This window comes from Acanthopagrus latus, chromosome 14, assembly GCF_904848185.1.
Source record: "Acanthopagrus latus isolate v.2019 chromosome 14, fAcaLat1.1, whole genome shotgun sequence".
Taxonomy (NCBI): Eukaryota; Metazoa; Chordata; class Actinopteri; order Spariformes; family Sparidae; genus Acanthopagrus; species Acanthopagrus latus.
In genome coordinates, this window is record NC_051052.1 from 13,678,317 (window position 1) to 13,697,793 (window position 19,477).

Genomic DNA, 19,477 nt, shown 5'->3' on the forward strand with positions numbered 1-19,477 from the left:
CTGCGTAGCATGGATATCACGTATTCTGTACAGATAGATGCCTTAGATTGCATTTTCTGCGCATATTAACAACTGGTAAGAAAATAGATGCGTGTTTATCTTTTGTCCAGATGCTGATTTCTGTTAACTGTAACCATGCAGCAACTCTCCCAAAAGTCTTGAAAAAAGGCCATCTGCTTTTGTTAGCATTTCTTTATTATTACATAACACAGTTATCTTCTAAGGCTCAGCTTGAGTCTTGCAGGCCCAGTGTGTATGTCTACAGTGTGGATGTTTAAACATCTTTTTTGTGATTTAGAATAACTCGTAATGCCAGAGCTCCCTCTAGTGGTGTAGGAAAGTATGTGAAGAAGAAGAGATTAACGACGCCACATAAATTGTGCTCTCTAATCATTATTCACTTGTTGTTATTGTGCATTAATGAAGTAAAGTCCCACAGTTGTGCAGTTTAACATTGACATTTATGTATATTGTGACCAGGTGTTTGGGGAGCTGATGAGTCAGAGCTGAGGAGAATTGTCTCAGAGCCCCGCGAGGAGCACCTGTTGCTGGGCACCGACTACTCTCTGCTTGAAACTATTCTTCCCAAATTGTCCCGCAGAGTCTGCTTTACTGCCTCTGAGCCACCGCGTCCTGTGAAAACTTCCCAGCCTGGTGAGTCAAGTCGCATGTGTTGTTGAAATGATGCCCTCATACCGATAGCTGCCCTCATTCTGAGAATCAGAATCAGAAACTGGTGTGTCTTTCTCTGTATTTAAAAAATACTTACAAGGAACTTGCCTGTGTATACTGGTGCATACAGTACCAATGAAAATAGATGAATAAATAAATATATAGATAAGAAATAGAAAAAATATTATACAAACAATAAAAGTATCTACAATATGACCATTATTTGAATGCAGAGCTTTAAGAGTTGTTCAGTTTTGTGCAAGAATATGCAAAAACACTGTCCTGGGAATCTGCTTAAGTTCACAGTATTTAGTTTGAAGAATATTTGCAGTGTACAAGGGCCTTATTGGTGAGGCGGTTTTATAATAGGGTAATAAAAATGAAGAACCATTTTCTCGTATTTCACACTGTCCTGCAGCTTTGATGGATTCATCTTGCTAACAAATTCCACAACTTGCATGTTTAATGTTCCTGTTCTCTTGTGTAATTTTTTTCTCATCCCCCTTTTTCTACCAATCCTAGTTGAAGAGCGTGTGGTGGGTCCCAGAGACCTGCAGGTTAGCGAGTTGGCTCACAGTTCACTCAGACTGACATGGACCCAGGCCACAAGTGATGTCACTGGATATCGTCTCCTGGTCACCCCTCTCAACTCCAAGGGACACCTCCTCTCCCTACAGCAGAGACAGGTGAATGGTTATATGCAACCATGATGATTGCTGTTTTGCATTTGAGCTGGACTATTATAGAGCATATATAGGGTATTAACTTATCAAAGGTACCTTAGGTATGACTTTCACATGGATTGTTAACCAATTTGCACACCACAATCTGTTTCCTGCTGATGAAGTGAAATTCTCAATAACCTCAAAGCTCAAAGACTTTGATAGAAACTACAAAGACTGTCTCACACCCTATAAAATGAACCATCACTGCTCAGATGAAGCTCTGAATAAATTACTGTCTTGTGTCTACTCATCCAAAAACTCAACAACCAGCTGTTCTTGTGCAATGTTTGTAAGTTTGTACAGCACAATAGTCAGACACTTGTAAAAGGCAATAATGTGTTGCTGTTGTGTCTGCAGTTTTAACAATAAGTGCCGCTTCTCAAATGATTTCTTTAATGATATAATCAAATTTTCAAGCATGATAGTGATAGTGGGTGCAGTGGGGAGCAAAGGATCTAATTAAATAACACACACTGGTACAGTATGAGTTCTTCTATGACAAGAACATGTTACTACCTTTGTGACTAGAACATGTCCTGAAGGGGTTGGACAAAATAGGCAACAAATACAGAAATATATTCATATAGATTTATCAAAACAAGCAAGCGCTGTAAACCGATTTAGCTAACACCAGAACAGAACACAGGTTAACTAACTTGAGGTGAAGAGGAAGAATCTCAAAAGGGGAAAAGATATATGTTGTGTATCGCAATATTAGTTTGAGGCCATATAGGCAAGTATCACATGATCAATTATGATACCGTCTTTATCATTGCTTAAGTATCGTGTTTATGATTCCCAGCCCTTGCCTAGTGCTTCACCGAAGTGCTGTGAGTCATCTCTCATGGCAGCCTGTTTAATTTGTGCAATTCCCTCTCTGGAACTCTCTAAGCTTGCGACAATACTGCATTAATGGGATGAACAAAAACAATAGTGTTGGCATCCATTCCCATTTCTCCAACAATATCCATGCTTCTGTGTTTATCATACAGTACCAAAGGAAGATTGTTTAGTTATCAGGCTCAACATGCCACTTCATTTGAATATAATGTGGAAGAGGATATGCACAGAAGTGTAAACAAAGCATTAAAGTGCTTGTGGGTTATTGAGGTAGACACCTATATGGCAAGTGAATCTATGAATATGTAGCAAGACAAGCTATTGCACATTTCAGAAGTATCTCTGTGTCATTGCAGCTTCTCTGTGTATTTCTTTCCTCCGCCCCGACTTCAACACTTTAGTGATCAATTATGTTTCGCTTCACTTCAGTTTCCCTGGCTCTTTCTTGCTCACACACTAAGCTCGTTCTGCTGTCTTCTGTGTATACGACAGATTGATTTGAAGGCAGATGTGAGCACGACGGTGGTGACGGAGCTGAATCCCAAAACAGACTATTCCCTCACTCTCTATGCCATCTACCCCAGCCGCATAGGAGATTCTGCAACAATCACCGTCCAGACAAGTGGGTGTCACACATCAATGCATGAACTTTGGATGTACACAAATACTTGTGTGCATCTATTGTGTATTGCACAGTATCTTACATCTCTGAGCAACGAGATTCTGTCTTTTAGCTCCTTTGGCTCAGGTGTCAAACTTCCGTGTTATTGAGGAGGGTCTGTTCTCTCTGCGCCTGGGCTGGACACCTCCCCTGGGGAAGATCAACGGGTTCAAGATCTTCATCCCGAGATGTATGCAAACATTATGTCAAGCAATTATCATTATTAGATTTAGCTTGAGGCATCAAGCATCAAATGAATAAGTTGTTTGGGATTCATTTTTCATGAGCATTAATTCTCCTTAATATTTGTCCTTCAGCCAACCGACCAGGATTCACTTATGAGCACCTGCTTCCTGGAGACACCTCTTCTCATGTGATCGACAGCTTGGAAGAAGATAAGAAGTACATTATCAGTATTTATGCTGTTTACCCGCAAGGACCAAGTGAACCGGTTTCAGTAGTGGGCAAGACATGTAAGTTCAGTGGCTTCGATCAGAACACCACAATTTTATTGATTTACCTGAACATAGTCTCGACTTTCTCACACAAAATGAAATTACACAAGATATCAAAAAGGGAGGCAAATGCCATGATGTAGTACCATAATATATCCACAGTAGGGTGATGTTGTTCTAGAAAAAAAGAGTAGTAGGTCTATTGCATACAGTAAGACTTTCATTTATCTCTATTTCATTAAATACCTTTCTGTAGTTACTATTTTTTGTAGAATGGGGTTTTGGATCACTTACATATTGAATCACTGTGTGTGAATGTGTGTACATGTGTCTGTTTGTGCTGATACGTCTGTGCTCCACAGTAAAGCTTGTACAAGTTGAGAAGTTCCTGGTCCAAAATGCCACCACAGACACCGTCCAGGCGAGGTGGGCATCAGTTAAGGGTGCCACAGGATACCGTCTGACATGGGAATCCTCAGGTAAGAGGAAATTGGTTATGATTATGACCAAAAGGCAGGGCATGAAAAGGACGAAGGCAATGGAAAGTCACTACACAACACAAGGATGAATAGTATACCATGATATCCTCAAAATGATTGCTCCAAACTAGACCAGAGCTTATTTTATGGAATTTAACAGTTTGGTGTCTCTGTGCCTTTCTGTGTCTTTCAGATGGCCACATAGAGAACATAAACCTCGGGGACAACTTCAACTTTTACATGATCCAGGGCCTCAACGCAGGCACTGAGTATACCATCACCATCAACCCCATCTTTGGAGACACTGAGGGACCCGTCACCACCACCAAAGCTAAAACATGTAACTAGGATGCTTGCTATGAGGAACAAAAATAACAGCCGTGAGTGTTACAGTATTAGAGATTTGATGATGCATAACTGCCCTCGCTATGGCTCTCTCTGTGTGTCAGTGGAAAGCAGTGCAGTACAGACTTTGAAGGTGTCTGCTGTGAGCACCAGTGCTGCTGTCATCTCATGGAACAGTGTCCCAGGAGCCACGGGTTACAGACTGGCCTGGGGACCCACCCAAGGTGATTTGCTCTTCACTCAGTTATGAAATGTAGTTCTTCTAGAGACACATCTCATAGCTTTGCATTCTTTAATTTCTGTACATTTTTAAGAAAAGCTACAAAGCCCAGTGATGTACTTTCAAGTGTTGGGTATGGGATTTTGCCTTTGTATGTTCCCACGCTTTCTTCCAGTGACAGTCTCACACTAACAAGAGCTTTTGAAATGCCACTTCTTTTCCACTGGTCACATCCAACCTGCCAGTCTGCCTGCAGGATGTGACAGGTAGCACGGGGCCTCTCTTTGATGAAATATAAAATGTTGGGGGGAAAAGGAGGGTGTTGTTTTCCTGAGAAGTGGAGCTCTGATGCTGAGCCAGAGTAGAGACGAATACCAGGACAGCGAGGATAAATCATTTGAAAGAAAGAGTTATGTAACCATGCTCTTAATGTTGTTCTCAGAGTTTGTTGGTCGGGACCGTCCCAGGCAGTTGGCTCTGAACGGCAGCACTACAGAGTACCAGCTGAAGAATGTGGCCCATGACACTGAGTATGTGCTCTCTCTCTATGTGCTGTTTGGATCTGTGGTTGGGCCTGGTATCTCTGCAACCTTCAGAACGTGTGAGTATCAGTGTTCAATATGTCTCCCACTCGCCTGAAGTATCACTGTTTGTTTTTTCTTTCTGAAAGTATCATGCAAAGTCAATATATGATGATACACTGGTGAAGTTATGGTTACAGACTTAATAACGTAAGGATAATAACATCCTTATTTTGATTTCTTTAGACTTACTTCATACTTTTTTTTCTGATTGACAAGTGATGTATTAAGTCCAAAGGGATTTTACTTTGACAAAGACAAATAAAGTCACCAAAGAAAAGTCATATTCAGTGAAATCAGCTTTTTAAATGTGAATATTTCCAGTTTCTGTACTCCTCAGTAAACTGACAGTAAACCTTATATCTTTGGGTTGCAGATAAAACAATCACATCTTGGGGGTGTATGTACAAAAGCAAATACAGGTTATTATTGTTCTTGTTCTATTATTGTTCTATACATCTTCCTCTTGTGCAGCTCCACTGGGCTATGTGTCCAACTTCAAGGTGACATCCTACACCAGTACCTCCATCGATGTGGAGTGGAGTCCTATTGTTGGAGCTACTGAGTACAAACTCTCCTGGAGCACAGGTGATGTATTTACCCATGCTCCAGCTCAATTTAAAGATTATTTATATGTTTTCACAGGTGAATCAAATTAACTTTCTGTTTGTGTAGCTGTAAAACAACCTGTTAGCACCTTTAAAGCCTTTATATTTACTTTATGTGTGGAAAAGTGAATAGGTATTATGGGAATGCCTCCAACTACCTTCACTGTGTATATGATAATGTGTTATATGTATCTGTGTGCTTGCAGGTGACGGCAGCCCTAAGTCCCATTACCTGGACCGCAGTGTACTTTTCCATCGAATTGAAGAGCTGAACCCACAGTCCACATACACAATCACCATCTGTGCAGTGTACGGCAACTCAGAGGGACCAGAAATTTCCCTGTCTCAACTCACAGGTACAGAATGGAAATTAAGTCTCACTGTTATTTCCATTTATCAGATCTAAATAGCTCTGTGCAGCTGCACAACCCTTTGTAATTAAATGGGTAGGGACAGTGAAATTCCTCATCCCGTGACACGGCACCCTCATGGTGTCTCTGTTTGACTGACATGTCTTGTACTTTGGTCTTCCAATTTTAACCACAGTTCCTGTCGTAGTCACTTGTCGTATGTATCACTGAGTATAAGTCAGTAGAGCTGCTATCACTTTATCACTGTCACTGTCAAAGTTAGTGTGTCACACCAGGCTGCAAGAGCCAAGTCTATTACACTGACAAAGGAAGGGGTGTGTCAATAAATCTACACCAAGAGACTGTGTATTTCATGTGATTCCTACTGTGATTCTTTTGAGAACACAGTTCTATATAATTCATACCACATGACGTGGTTGTATGTTGTTATTTTTCAGCTGCTGTCTCAGACTCAGGGCCAATACAGGCAGTTAGGGAGGTGAAGGTTTTGGACATCGGCGTCAACTCCTTCACCCTGTCCTGGAGGAAAACACCGGGGGCGTCTGGGTACAAAATCACCTGGATACCTTTCCTGGGTAAGGGACCATACTGTATATACACACAAACACACAGTCAACCATGCATGCTCACATCCCAATACACTAACATACACTCAATTTTTTAACATACACATGCATTTACACACACACATGGATATGTGAATACCTTTGTCTGCAAAAATTAATGTCCAGTGTCCTTAAAGAACAGTTTACTCCAAAATAGATTGTTCTCACTGCTGACAATGACCCCGATGAAGACCTGGGCTGGTCATGATATGCTGGTCATTATAAAAGAGACTTGCATTTTAAATGTTTCACTGAGAACATATTACACCAATGCAGTGAGCTCTTCAGAAGATAGAATAAGCACAGAACACCTGAAGTATCCAAAGAGCACCTGCATGTAATCACCACAAAGACACACAGCAGCACTTCATACTATAAATCTATAACCATTCATCTATTCATTTAGTGCCACTCCAACAAACATACATCCCTCAAAAGTAGCATAATATTATATTTTACTGACTAAAATATTAAATATTTCTTGAAAACATTCTTGCATAATTGGTTATAATTGGAGATTATTGCAAAAAACATTTTAATTGTAAATGAGTACACAACAGTATTGTTTGACACTCTCATTATCTGTAAATGATGAAATTTGATTATTTCCTGCTTAAGGGGGTGATGAGAAGTTCCACGTGGTATCTGCTGCTTCCACTACCTTCACCATCCGCAATCTGCGGGAGAGCTCGGCTTATAAGATCCAAGTGGCCTCCATGGTGGGAAACAGGGAGGGAAGCCCAGTCCTGGTCACTGCACGCACCTGTGAGTCCTGCCTGCCCAAAACAGTGAGGAACAGAATGAGATGTGCTCCCATCAGCGGTTTTAAGGAGATATTTATTACATAAATATATCCTCATGTCAGAGTTCATCCTGCATTATACTTCCGTTTAGAGGTCCTGTAACTCAGGTGTAGGTAACTCAACTCAGAGACCTTTACATAGCGTAGTATACAGATTCAAAATTTGGGTGCCCTGAATCAGATCGGGTAATGGTATCAGCACACATCCAGAGTTAGGATAAAAGAATCCCTTGTGTCCATGTTTGTCCAAACACATTAAGCCTTTAATTTAAAAAATATTTTTTCTTTAACTTCAAGTGTCTTCTTCTGTTTCAGTGGATCTTCCAAAGGTGAATGGCTTTGCTGCCCTAAACACGACAGACAGCAGCACTCTTCTCAACTGGACACGTGTTGCTGGCTCCTCTGGATATCTTCTCACTTGGAGGCACATCTCAGGTCCCACCCTTAATTTAGCATCATGTTAACCTCCAATCAAAAGTTAACTCAATGAGTACAGATAGAGCCCTGTCATAGGCACTGTTGTTTAACAGTGGCATTGTTTTGAGAAATCAATATTTGTTTGAACAATTTCCAAGAACCACTTTGATATTGATATTTATTTTCAGGGTCTCTCAGGTGTTGAAGTGGATATGTAATGTTGCACGACACATGTTATTGCATTGTGCTTTGAGTCGAGAATAAGCACTCTTTTGTGGAAGAGGGATAATTAAGAAAAACATTCACAAGACTAATATTCATGTTTAATTATACATGCATGACTTTTACAAGCTCAGTTTTGCTTTGGCAGGACCGACAACCTGATATGAGCAGGTTAACACAGTAGTCACTTGTGCCACTCATCATTGTATGATGACACATTGATTGCTCGGCTGATTTGAAAATCACTGTTTGAATAATCAGTGTAGACTAAAATGTGTCCTGTAAACTACATCAATTACTTCTCTTTTCGTTTTCAGTGTTGGAGACAAAAACAGAGACCCTGGGTCCTGGTGTCACCTCTTATAAGATCAGGGATTTGCTGTATGGAAGAACATATATTTTTACCATCAGACCATTGTATGGAGAAGTCGAGGGCCCAATCAGCACGGTGTATCAGAAAATATGTAAGACATCACTTAAATGATTAAATCACTGTTCTGCATGCGACAGTATGATAATTGATTGCACTTGATATATGTATGGGCACTGCCCTTTTTTCCTCTATTCTTACTATTGAGTCACTGCATTGCATTTTTGTGGCTTTAAAGAAGAAACAGTGTTGTTGTGTCAAAGATGTCTATGCATTGTGTTGCAGAGATTTCTACCGATGTCACCATGATAAACACACTAGCCCCTCCTATCTTGTAGTAACACTTTATACCCACAAGAGAAAATAGTCTAATAGTTCAACTGACAGATACATGCTAGCTGTTAGCGCAATAATTGAACAAAGGAGTTCCGCATTTAAGTTTTTCTCCTTTATCAAACTAAGATGAGCTTAAGTGCCTTTTTAATTCATCGTAAAACTGAACTTCTTTCAAACTCAACATGGCCCTACTGTGGCTTGTGCTGATCAGAAGTCCTGGTCCAGACAAACTCTAGGCCACTGGCTCCACGGCTAACTGAGCTATGAGCTAATTGGCTCACTGTTGACAACTATGGCCAAGGACAGCTAGCAAAGAGCAGCAGTTGGTGGTTACTTTGGTGATGTGCTGCCCCCCATCTTGTTAGAGCTAATTCTGACCACATACTACAAATTACACCTTTGAGAAAATACCTTACACACAAAGTTAAAGTAATGAATTTAAGAAATGCTGAGGCAACTCACTGAAATACATTGAGTTTCAACTTTTAAAACCACTGAGTAAAGTTCAGCTTCAGTTCACCATCCTTACAATCCTTTTTTCCTAAGATATATCCCAACTGTAGCAGATATCAACTACTCCGTCTCCCCTTGAGACCTTAAGAGTCAGATTTTGGTTTTTTGATCAATTGTGTTCTGGCTCTGTGCATCTCAGTGGGACCGGATCCCCCGGTGGTAACAGTCAAATCTGTGCCAGCTACAGTCACCCCTCAGATCACGACTTCTTCCAACACCAATGCTACAGACACTCATAAAGCCAGCAAGACCACCCAGCACCCCATTGCTGTGCCACCAACCAACTCCATAACCACCAAGAAGCCTCAGGGTCAGCCAAGTGTCACTGCTGCCAAAGAGACAAGAGTCACCTCCCTCACGTCAAGTGCAGAGACAACTGCTCCACCGAGACCAGGTACTCGATGTTTGGACATTTTCGACATGATCAAACAGATTAGTTCCTAGATTGTGAAGGTGTATTCAAACCATGTATGTTCTTGTTTTTTGTCAGTGTGTGGTAAGGGCAAAGCAGACATAGTGTTCTTGGTGGATGAGTCCTCCAGCATCGGGGCTAACAACTTTATGAAGATGAAAGACTTCATATTCCGGGTGGCCACTTACTTCCCTGTTGTTGGTCCTCAGGCCACACAGGTGGGTCTCACATCTAAACTTTATTTTCTTTTATCTTTTTCTAGCCTTTTATTGTTGTGATGATATGGCTGTACTTTAGTCTCTTTGACCGTAAATTTGTTTGGCATTGTCAGACAATTACAAACTGGACTAGACTGCGTTGATTTTAAATGATTATAGCTGCTGCAAGGTAGCAAACTGCTCCCGTGAGTCTCCTCTGAGGGCCAGTACCATTAGCAGGAACACAGTGTGGAAGAATCTCACTCATGAATTGGCAGATAGGACTAACAAGGCACAATGCCGCATAGACAGTGGCAGCCAAGGAAGACACATCTGCCCATAAACATGCAAATATATGTATAGTATGTGTGGGGAGTGAATAAATGAAATGAATTTAGAATTGAAGTTAAAGCTGCGTCACATTCAATTTAGCCAAGATGATGATGTTCTGATGATGTGTATGCCCTCCATTAATCTTCTCTCAGATAGCCGTGGTTCATTACAGCGACGAGCCTCGAATTGAATTCCGACTAAATGACTTCAAAGACAGAAACTCTGTGCTGAGGGCGCTGAGAGCACTGCGTTATGTTGGGGGCAACACCAGAACGGGTTAGTGCACACTTCTTTGCCTCTGTTTGCCACCTGTGATAAAATGGCAGATTATTCCTACAACACTGTTTAGGTTGTGCTGTTAGCAGACAGAAAATGTGCTATTCTTCGTCCAGCTTACGTGCAGATAAATACCTACTGCTGACGTAGCTTGTACCAAGTGAGATAAGCTCATCAAAGGAAATGTTCATCGTGCAGGATGGGCAAAAGCACAAATAAAAGTTTGTTTTTAACTTTCTTTATTGAAGGTGTGCTGTGCTTTCACTCTCCATATGATGCATGGAATAAGCAACATCATTACAGTACCTCAAAACGGTGTTCAGACAGTTACATTTGGTCTACCAGCATTTTATCAGAGTCAGAGTCCCAAAAGTTTAAATATTTTTCCCTTAATACTTTTTTGTACCTTCAGGAAAAGGCATCAGCTACGTCCTGCAGGAACTGTTCCAGGAGTCTCTGGGCATGAGGCAGGATGTGGCCCATGTTCTGGTTCTCATCACAGATGGCAGGGCCCAGGATAATGTCCAGCCACCCTCCAGAATTGCACGTGCTCTGGGTCAGGAAAAGTTAATACATTCATTATTATTATGAATATCTGATAAACTGGATTTGAAATGACTGAAAGACTCACCTGGATTATTTTCTGCTTCTGTTTCTCCACAGGTGTCAGCGTCCTGGCAGTCGGAGTTTCCAATGCAGACATGGAGGAGCTGAATAAGATAGCAGCGCCCACCAGCTACAAAAATATCTTCTACTCACCAACCTTTGATGACTTTCCTTCCATAGAGAGAGAATTTATCAAAAGCATCTGCAGTGAGGAACTCCTCTCCGAGTTCAAACTGAATGATGAGGTAAGACAAAAACATGAATGCAATGGAAATAATCCTTTGCAATGGGCCCAAACTTGTTTTGTGAGGGTGCACATGTACAGTAAATGCTCCTGTTAGCCATGTAAGAGAAGTGCATAGTGACTCTGTAGAATATACATTAATGTAAATGTAATCCCTTTTTAAATTGCCTTTCAAAGACTGTGTAGGTGGAAACAATCCAGCAATCTTGGCTTTAGTTTGACATCAGAGTGGTGGAGGGGCTGAAATTGAAGTTGCTGCATTGCACAGCCATCTCTGCAATATTATATTCCACTGTATGTAATGTTACTTGTCTATGATATCTTCGACCTGTGAGTAACCTTTTCCTCATGTCCATGTTCAGTTTGCTCAGTTGGACACCCCAACTGGAGACCCAGAGGAGCTGCTTAAGCCTGAGGGCCCCTGCCCCTCCAGTTGTGCGAAGGTGAGTACAAATTCTTCCCCCTCCTCCTCCCACTGCCACCTTTGTCATTATTGTTTTCATAATCTCTGTAATTATCATATCAGACAGAGGGCAGCTAAATGTGTGAGAGGGAACAAATAACACAAGACAATTCCCTAGAAACACTGTTCAGTTTTGGTCTTGAACAGGAACTAATCAGCAGCTCAAATAATGGTTCTTCTCTTTATTAATAGTCAACTTAATTAATCCTATTATTTGTTTGTTTATCCAGGGCCAGAAAGGAGAAAAGGTGAGTTAACTGAATTGTGTTTAAATTGAGTTAGAAATGCATGCAAAGCAGTTTTGTTCATTGTCAGTGTTCTCACTCTCATCCTTTTAGGGAGATGGTTTTGGTCTCGGCGGTCTGGTATGTTTAATGCATTATGCACCGTCCTCTCTCTGTCCCGTATCAATTAATCCTCATTACTATTAATTTACTATTAAAATCTTAATTATTAATTTAACTTCAAGAATAACCAGCAGTATTTTTTGTTTTTGTAGAGATTTAGGCAAAGCCCTGGACAGTATGATCCGTTTACTTCTTCCAAAGGAGAGCCAGGAGAAAAGGTAAGAATCAACATCCACACAGTACACACCATCACTGTTGCAATCATCAATGAAAGGGTCTACTGTGGACAGTGTGCAAGAGGTTTGTTTTGTTCAGAACATAAAAAAACATCAATATTTCAAACACTAAAGATCAGAATCACTCGAAACATCACTACTTTGGTGCATTAAATAATCGGATATTGGAGTCCTGCAGTGTGCGAGCTATCAATTTGTTTTTTAAATGCCACAGCTATAGACATGACAGCTAAAAGTTGCCAGCTGTTGTAGTAACAGATGTTGCAATAAAACAAAAAGATGACAGATTGGGACCATGAAGACACCTGTTTTATGTAAAATGGAAATTATATATAAAGTGAAGGCTTCATCATCTTTATCATTTTTAAACACACCCTCTCCACCCTGTGTTGAATATTGATGTATCTGCAAAATCTGTGCTGTGTTGGTGAACATACGTCATCAGTTGGAAATCTGTACGGACTGGTTAAATTGATCCACAGTTTGTTTACTTTTCATTTTTCCTTGACTCAGTTGCAGTAAATGCTAACACAACTGCTCTGTCCTCATAGACCTAGTGTATCAATTTTTTTTGTTATTACTTTTTCGTTTGTACTCTATTCAATCTCATAACACTGAAGTGACTGTCAGGGCGAGTTCGGCTCTGCTGTGTATGTCTATTGTTTCATTTTCCAGCCCAGACCATAATGTTTTAATATGGCAGGGGCCTCCTGGAACAGATGGTGTGCCTGGGTTGCCGGGACGACCGGGGAGAAGTGGACCCCCAGGTTCTGCCGGCCAACGGGTAACTAAATTGAGAAAACATAAGACCTCACACTGACTTGGTTTAAGTATATTTCATTTACGTCTGACTCTGAAAATCCCATTTGTTTGTTTGTTTGTTTGTTTTCAGGGCCCTCCAGGCATTCCAGGTGATATGGTAAGATTTAAATGACAAATATGAAACAAAAACATTATTGTTATTTTGGGCAAACTGTCTAAAACTCAGATCATATAAATGTGTATAAATGATATCCTGTCTGACATCTTTGTTGCTGCTACCATGTATTGTGTCTATGTATTGTGTTGTAAACATATCTACTGATGTTAGCATGTTAACCAGCGAGCCTTGGGCCTGAAAACCTCTGTGTCCCAGTTGTCAAAAGATCCTGTGCTTGTGGCTTGAACACAAACTCTACAACCAGCTGCATGGCTAACTGAGCTAACAGTAGCTACAGTAATAAAAGAATAGGGAAAACATAATTTTTTTGATTGCAGACAGTTGAGAGGACAAAAAAGTGAGGGGGGAAGGTCTGCGGATATAGAACATTTAATGCTGTATAGATTATAAAGCATTAAAGCCTCAAACAGAATTACTCTATGTAGTTAGCATCTTAAACCCAGAGATAACTACAGTGCGTCACCATTAAACTTTTTAATTTTCTACGTGTTCTACATATCTATCCAAGTAAGAAATTGTTCACTATAGTTGTTATTTATTTGTGAAATAATCTCTCTTCATCTTTCCTTTCTTTGGCAGGGTTTACCTGGACTCACTGGTCCAAAGGGACAGAGAGGAGAGAGAGTGAGTCAAACATGTGCATTTAATTTAGACTGATTGCTTTCTCTGATTTATTGAGCTCATGACAAGGTTTCTGCTGAATTTACTTTTGGCAAAGATTTTTTCTTGTATCGCTCCGCATAGGGAGAGCCTGGATATGTAATAGCTGGCGCGGATGCAAATTACGTTCCCGGACGAAAAGGAGAGCCAGGATCTTCAGTGAGTCTTCAAAAACAATTTTTTTTTTTTTTTTGTGAAATGTGAAATTCAGGACAACTTAAATATAACTTGCTGCATGTTACAGGGGCCTCAAGGACCTCCTGGTGTCCCAGGTGTCAATGGATCTCCGGGCATACCTGGCCAACCAGGACCAACCGGGTCACCAGGAATATCTGTCAAGGTAGTATGGATCAGTGGACACTGACACAGCATAATGATGTTTTCTGTTTGTAATATGTTTGAAAGTTTCTGAATTGCTGGGAAAAATCAATGCCTCATTTTTTTTTACTTGAACATATGTATTTTATGCAACAATAGAAATTATACATAATAATATTTTTGACCTAACCTGCTGGTTCTCGTTATAAAATTCTCATTGTAAAAGCATTTAGCCACATCTCAATTGGAAATTTGTCATGGAAAGACTTGAAAAGTCCTTGAATTAAATGTTTAACAAGATGAGGGAACCCTGGTGGGTTTAATGTAATCAGAATTTTTTAGGCCTTAACCCCTGTTGTTTTAATGATGATTTGTTTAATGGTACAGGTATCATGGCATCATGTTATATGATGTAATGCCAGTACAACCTACAGACACACATGACGTGTCACAATTATTAAACATGTTTTGACTGCACTTTGTAGGGAGATCCTGGGGAACCTGGAGAAAAAGTAAGAATGAGGGCTGTTTTGCATTCTTTTATTAGTCTTTTTTGAATTGCATGAATATCATGCATCATAAATCTTGTCTACTTGCATATTACGCCTATTTTTTATCTGATAACGCTTTCATTATGTTTGAAAGGGTTTACGTGGGAAGCCGGGTGTGAAAGGAGACAAAGGAGAGTCAGGAAGAGATGTAAGCACGCAGTTGATAAAATTATAAAAGTGGCAAAAGAAATTGCACAAGACAAATATAAAGATTATTCTGAAGTGCCTTTTGAAAAATAAATTTGCGTAATAAGTGTGTTTTTTTCTTCTTTCTTTCTGCTGTCTGTCACATACAAACTCTGATATACATGCACATGTATGCAAACAACTGTAGGGTATTGCAGGTTTGCCCGGTCCCATTGGCATTGATGGCATTCCAGGTTTACCAGGTCAGAAAGGAGAGAAGGTAAAAGCACTATAAATCAAAATATTAGATCTTCTACACTTTGTCAGTCTATGAAAAATGTATGACTGTAAGACTTAGTGGCCTGATTGATTTTCATTCTCTGCAGGGTGAAGAAGGAATTGGTATACAAGGTATTCAGGGTCCTCGTGGAGAGCCAGGAGAGAAGGTATGGTGTAGAAATTGAGTTAAAAAGAAAGATTAGATACCATATAGATATAGAATATTATCATTGAATTTTGAGTGGAATGTACCTTGTTCAATCATAGTCTGATATAACAAGTCAAAGTTTTGTTTCAGTGTTTGTTTCAAGTTTTGTTTCAGTGTTTGAACTCTTGTTTTGCAGGGAAATACTGGCTTCACAGGACCAATTGGCCCAAAGGTAGGAAACATGAAAAACACCTTTGATCCTATCATAGTCTCTTTACTTGAATTTTTTTTGGTCAAAATCCTGCTTGTAGAATAACATTTGCCGTGTAATCTATCTATTTTTTTTTAGGGTGGTGTTGGAGAACAGGGCATCCAAGGAATCATTGGACCTCGGGTGCGCACTCATCTCCTCTTCAGTCGCTCATGATGATATCCTGCATATTTTACCCTTGAACATGTTTGAATTACTCCAGTCTTAGTTCGATGAGTTATGAATCAAACCTTTTTAACTAAGGTTGGATATTGTGTTAGAATCAGCATTGAACGGATTCAGAGCCAGTGGTTTATTTTTACCTGCAGGGGAAGAAAGGACTCAAAGGGGATCAAGGAGACAGGGTGAGTTCTTCCCACTCTCTTTTCGTTTGGCTCTAAATATTGGCTCTTAAATTGATTATTTCACTTTATCTTTTTAATCAACTTCAGTCAGGGGTCACACCAGAGTAAAGGTGTGTGTATGTGGGTGTGTGCTTGCATATGGATGTTTTAAGTGCTGAATTGCATATTTTTTGCCTTTTTTAGGGAGAACAAGGAGAGACAGGACCGATGGGACCACAAGGACCGATAGTGAGTGAGGATTACATCTTACAGGATGTGTCCTAAGTTGACAATACACATCTATGCACATTTTAGCCACTTCAGGTTGACATTTCAAAGTGCTGGGACAAAGTGTTCCTTCACATATATTCTTGTATACTTCCAGCACACTCGAACACACCATAACTTCCCACTAAACCCACATCATCATAATTGCTTCTACTTACTCACCTGAGCATATTAAAATCCACTTTCTAATTCATTTTTGATTACAATGGAAGCCTGAGGCAGACACAATATATTTATTGGGGCCAACTCTGAAAACTTGCTGGAAAGTGTTTTCTAATGTCTCTAAACAGACATTATGATTGATAACGAGTAAACGAGGAAGCTGCTTTTGTTCTGGGTTCTCATGATGAGGCTCGATCACAGATTGTTCTGATTACATACAATCATGAGCCAAATTGTCAAACCTCAGTGGGTATCTTTAGCAAATGGACCATTTTGTCCTGCATCAATGGTTTTTAATTTGAGGCAGCATACTGCTTTGGAAGAGACTATCACAAAAAAATGCTGTCATGAGGAACATCTTCCTGTCTTTTGTGATACAGTTTGCATTCTTCAATTAAGAAAGTTTAGTTCTGAACATAACAGCTAATAAAGTGAGTGTTAGATTTTGTTTATGGTTTTTAAGAATTCATGACAGCATGAGGTATGTTGGGAAATAACACAATAGAGATAGAATATGCCTCTTGGCAGAGAGGCTTGGAGGTAATGATCAATCACAACAGAATATTTTATTAATCTTGATTCTTCCAGGGACTGACGGGGCCCTTGGGGTTAAAAGGAGATGAAGGTCAGAGAGGAGCCCCTGGAGATCCTGCCAAGGGTGTAAGAAAACATTTCACTCATTTAAACTTTTGCATAGTGATTGAAAAGCTCACATACAAAATCCAATGCAACCAACCCATTTTAAGAAAATGATCTATTATGGTCAAAATCAATAAAGACATGAGACATAACTCTTCTTTTTCTCACCACTACAGATAATTGGCCCAACTGGAAAAAAGGGTACAAGGGTAAGTAACCAAATGCTGCTTTTTTTTCAAAGATACATTATGTACAATTTGGCATTGTGATTGTTTTGGCGCCCCCCACAGTTTCTGAGTGTAACACCACTATCATAAAAACAAATCCCAGGTCTGTAACAGTTGGCCAGATATAATTTAGGTGCTAACTACATTTAAAATTCATTACATGTTTGTTTCATCTGATTATTTTCAATTGCATTTAGTTCTCTGTGTTCCTAAAATTGTTCAGCTGATTCTTGCAGGCTCTGTGCAACCTGGCCATTTAGAATGATGATTCAAAATATATAATTATACCCCTCAAGTGACGTCTGTTCCAGCCAAAAAGATTGCTCATGCCTCCGGAAAAGCTGTGCCTACAAGAAATATATATAATTAAAACTTAAGTCTGCAATGGTCTTCATCACAGAGCTGCTTGATTACAGATTTGGAGCTTGGGAAATTGTCTAAGAGGAGGAAAGTCGTACTCCCTGCCTGGGTTAGGTTTTCCCAATTAGTCCAAAGAGTTAAACTCCACGCTGTTTGATTTTACTTACCTTAACTGGTTTAAAGTAAGTCAGCCAGCCAGAGGGAGGTGATTTTCTTAATTTTTTTATTCTGTCGAGACATAGCTAATTAATTGTTTGGGGTATTCTTGCGAACTCAGACTCAGTCCCTTGGGTCTGCTTTTCAAACACAATTAAGATTTTCTCTCATTAGCTTTTAGCAGTGGGACCAAATGCGCCACTGAATGGGACCTCTTTAATCTCAGTCCACAGGGTACCATTTAAAGTGAAGAGTTTTGTTTTAAAAACTATTGAGATAATTGGGCCCAGTGATTGGCATCACTTGGATTTATGTGCACACGTAACTAAATGTTTCCTGTCTGTCAGGGGGACGTTGGTCCAGTCGGCCCTACAGGACCCCAGGGAATAAAAGGGGAACAAGGAGACAAAGGAGATAAGGTTGATAATGAGAAATACTGTACATCATGCTTACATTTGTCATTTCAGAGTGAATATCTTTCAGTGTATAATTACTGACTAACTGAATATGGTTTGTTTTGATGTATGCAGGGTAGTCCTGGTTTTGGGATACCAGGACAGCGGGGACCTAAGGGTGAAAATGGCGAGCGGGTGAGGCACCATTTAACACTGAAAACTTGTTGTCTGATATAACATTTGATTTCTTTATTAATTATCTTTCATCCTTTTTATCATTCACAGGGAAATGTGGGTTTGTCTGGAAAACCAGGACCAAAAGTAAGTAAAAACTGACTGTTTTACTTGACATTGCTGTAATCTATATTTTATGCAAACATATGATCAAATGATTAAATCCAACAGGTGCCTAAAAAAGTTTAAAGTGTCTGGTATTGTAGAAAGTGAGGTTTACATGCCTAGTGTCATTATACAGCAGGATTTAGTGCTATATAAATACTGTAAAAGTAACAAATTGCCTAAAGCACAGTATTAAGAAACTGTGCTTTAAAAACAAGAAATCAGGACTTCCATAAGAACCACCAGATCCACAAAAACACCAGGAGAGCTTATATAGAAACACTGTGGGCGGTGCCTGCTCAGTCCTGTGAGAGCTGGCCAATCAGAGCAGACAAGGCTTTTTTTTAGGAGGGAGGCCTTAAAGAGGCAGGGGCTAAAATATACATCTAAAATAGATATATGTACCTGAAAGTGAGCATAATATGGGACATTTGATGTTGCCTTTATTATGTAAAGGATTTTGTGTACTTTGGTAAAAGTCAACTACAAGTTTCCCCTCAAACTTACTTAAACAGAGGTCATGTGTTTGTCCAGGGGCAGGATGGCTCTAAAGGTGACAAAGGGGGTCTTGGCTTACCCGGCAATCCTGGAAATCCAGGATTAAGAGGTAAAGATGTAAGTAAATCCTAAATGACTGTTACAGCATTGATACAAGTTTTTCTTACAATTCAGCACAATCCAAACATATTTTCATTAGAAAGAGTTACATCAGGACAAAGCTCAAGCTAAATTCAAACATAAAACAGAAGTAGAATATCATAAATGTACATGTGTTTACAGTTGTTAAGACGTTTTAACTGGAGCTCAGGAACATAAAGTTCACTTTGTCCCTTTATCTCAGATATTTACTGTATGTTTGCACAGTATTGTTATTGTAATATTTAGAGTGACTTTAGGCTTTGTGTGTAGGGAGTGCCTGGAACTAAAGGAGACCAAGGACATAAGGTACGGTCCACGTT

The 19,477-nt window shown here is 39.8% G+C and overlaps 1 protein-coding gene across 1 annotated transcript in view; it reads left to right on the top strand.

Annotated features, from left to right (window-relative positions):
* col7a1l (collagen type VII alpha 1-like) overlaps window positions 1–19,477 on the top strand; it is a 51,578-nt gene that overhangs the window by 8,410 nt on the left and 23,691 nt on the right. Inside the window, exons 6-49 of the mRNA XM_037121217.1 lie at window positions 481–654; window positions 1,195–1,358; window positions 2,730–2,859; window positions 2,972–3,088; window positions 3,216–3,371; window positions 3,716–3,832; window positions 4,026–4,172; window positions 4,282–4,401; window positions 4,840–4,998; window positions 5,453–5,566; window positions 5,793–5,942; window positions 6,395–6,532; window positions 7,181–7,327; window positions 7,680–7,799; window positions 8,321–8,467; window positions 9,362–9,616; window positions 9,713–9,852; window positions 10,317–10,440; window positions 10,853–10,996; window positions 11,104–11,291; window positions 11,653–11,733; window positions 11,984–12,001; window positions 12,092–12,118; window positions 12,253–12,318; window positions 13,040–13,120; window positions 13,229–13,255; window positions 13,856–13,900; window positions 14,021–14,095; window positions 14,181–14,276; window positions 14,740–14,766; window positions 14,900–14,953; window positions 15,140–15,211; window positions 15,318–15,377; window positions 15,555–15,590; window positions 15,708–15,752; window positions 15,938–15,973; window positions 16,157–16,201; window positions 16,991–17,062; window positions 17,218–17,250; window positions 18,132–18,203; window positions 18,315–18,374; window positions 18,465–18,500; window positions 19,053–19,133; window positions 19,428–19,463. Of these exons, the coding sequence (XP_036977112.1) occupies window positions 481–654; window positions 1,195–1,358; window positions 2,730–2,859; window positions 2,972–3,088; window positions 3,216–3,371; window positions 3,716–3,832; window positions 4,026–4,172; window positions 4,282–4,401; window positions 4,840–4,998; window positions 5,453–5,566; window positions 5,793–5,942; window positions 6,395–6,532; window positions 7,181–7,327; window positions 7,680–7,799; window positions 8,321–8,467; window positions 9,362–9,616; window positions 9,713–9,852; window positions 10,317–10,440; window positions 10,853–10,996; window positions 11,104–11,291; window positions 11,653–11,733; window positions 11,984–12,001; window positions 12,092–12,118; window positions 12,253–12,318; window positions 13,040–13,120; window positions 13,229–13,255; window positions 13,856–13,900; window positions 14,021–14,095; window positions 14,181–14,276; window positions 14,740–14,766; window positions 14,900–14,953; window positions 15,140–15,211; window positions 15,318–15,377; window positions 15,555–15,590; window positions 15,708–15,752; window positions 15,938–15,973; window positions 16,157–16,201; window positions 16,991–17,062; window positions 17,218–17,250; window positions 18,132–18,203; window positions 18,315–18,374; window positions 18,465–18,500; window positions 19,053–19,133; window positions 19,428–19,463 (4,232 nt within the window). The remainder of the gene's footprint in view (window positions 1–480; window positions 655–1,194; window positions 1,359–2,729; window positions 2,860–2,971; window positions 3,089–3,215; window positions 3,372–3,715; window positions 3,833–4,025; window positions 4,173–4,281; window positions 4,402–4,839; window positions 4,999–5,452; window positions 5,567–5,792; window positions 5,943–6,394; window positions 6,533–7,180; window positions 7,328–7,679; window positions 7,800–8,320; window positions 8,468–9,361; window positions 9,617–9,712; window positions 9,853–10,316; window positions 10,441–10,852; window positions 10,997–11,103; window positions 11,292–11,652; window positions 11,734–11,983; window positions 12,002–12,091; window positions 12,119–12,252; window positions 12,319–13,039; window positions 13,121–13,228; window positions 13,256–13,855; window positions 13,901–14,020; window positions 14,096–14,180; window positions 14,277–14,739; window positions 14,767–14,899; window positions 14,954–15,139; window positions 15,212–15,317; window positions 15,378–15,554; window positions 15,591–15,707; window positions 15,753–15,937; window positions 15,974–16,156; window positions 16,202–16,990; window positions 17,063–17,217; window positions 17,251–18,131; window positions 18,204–18,314; window positions 18,375–18,464; window positions 18,501–19,052; window positions 19,134–19,427; window positions 19,464–19,477) is intronic.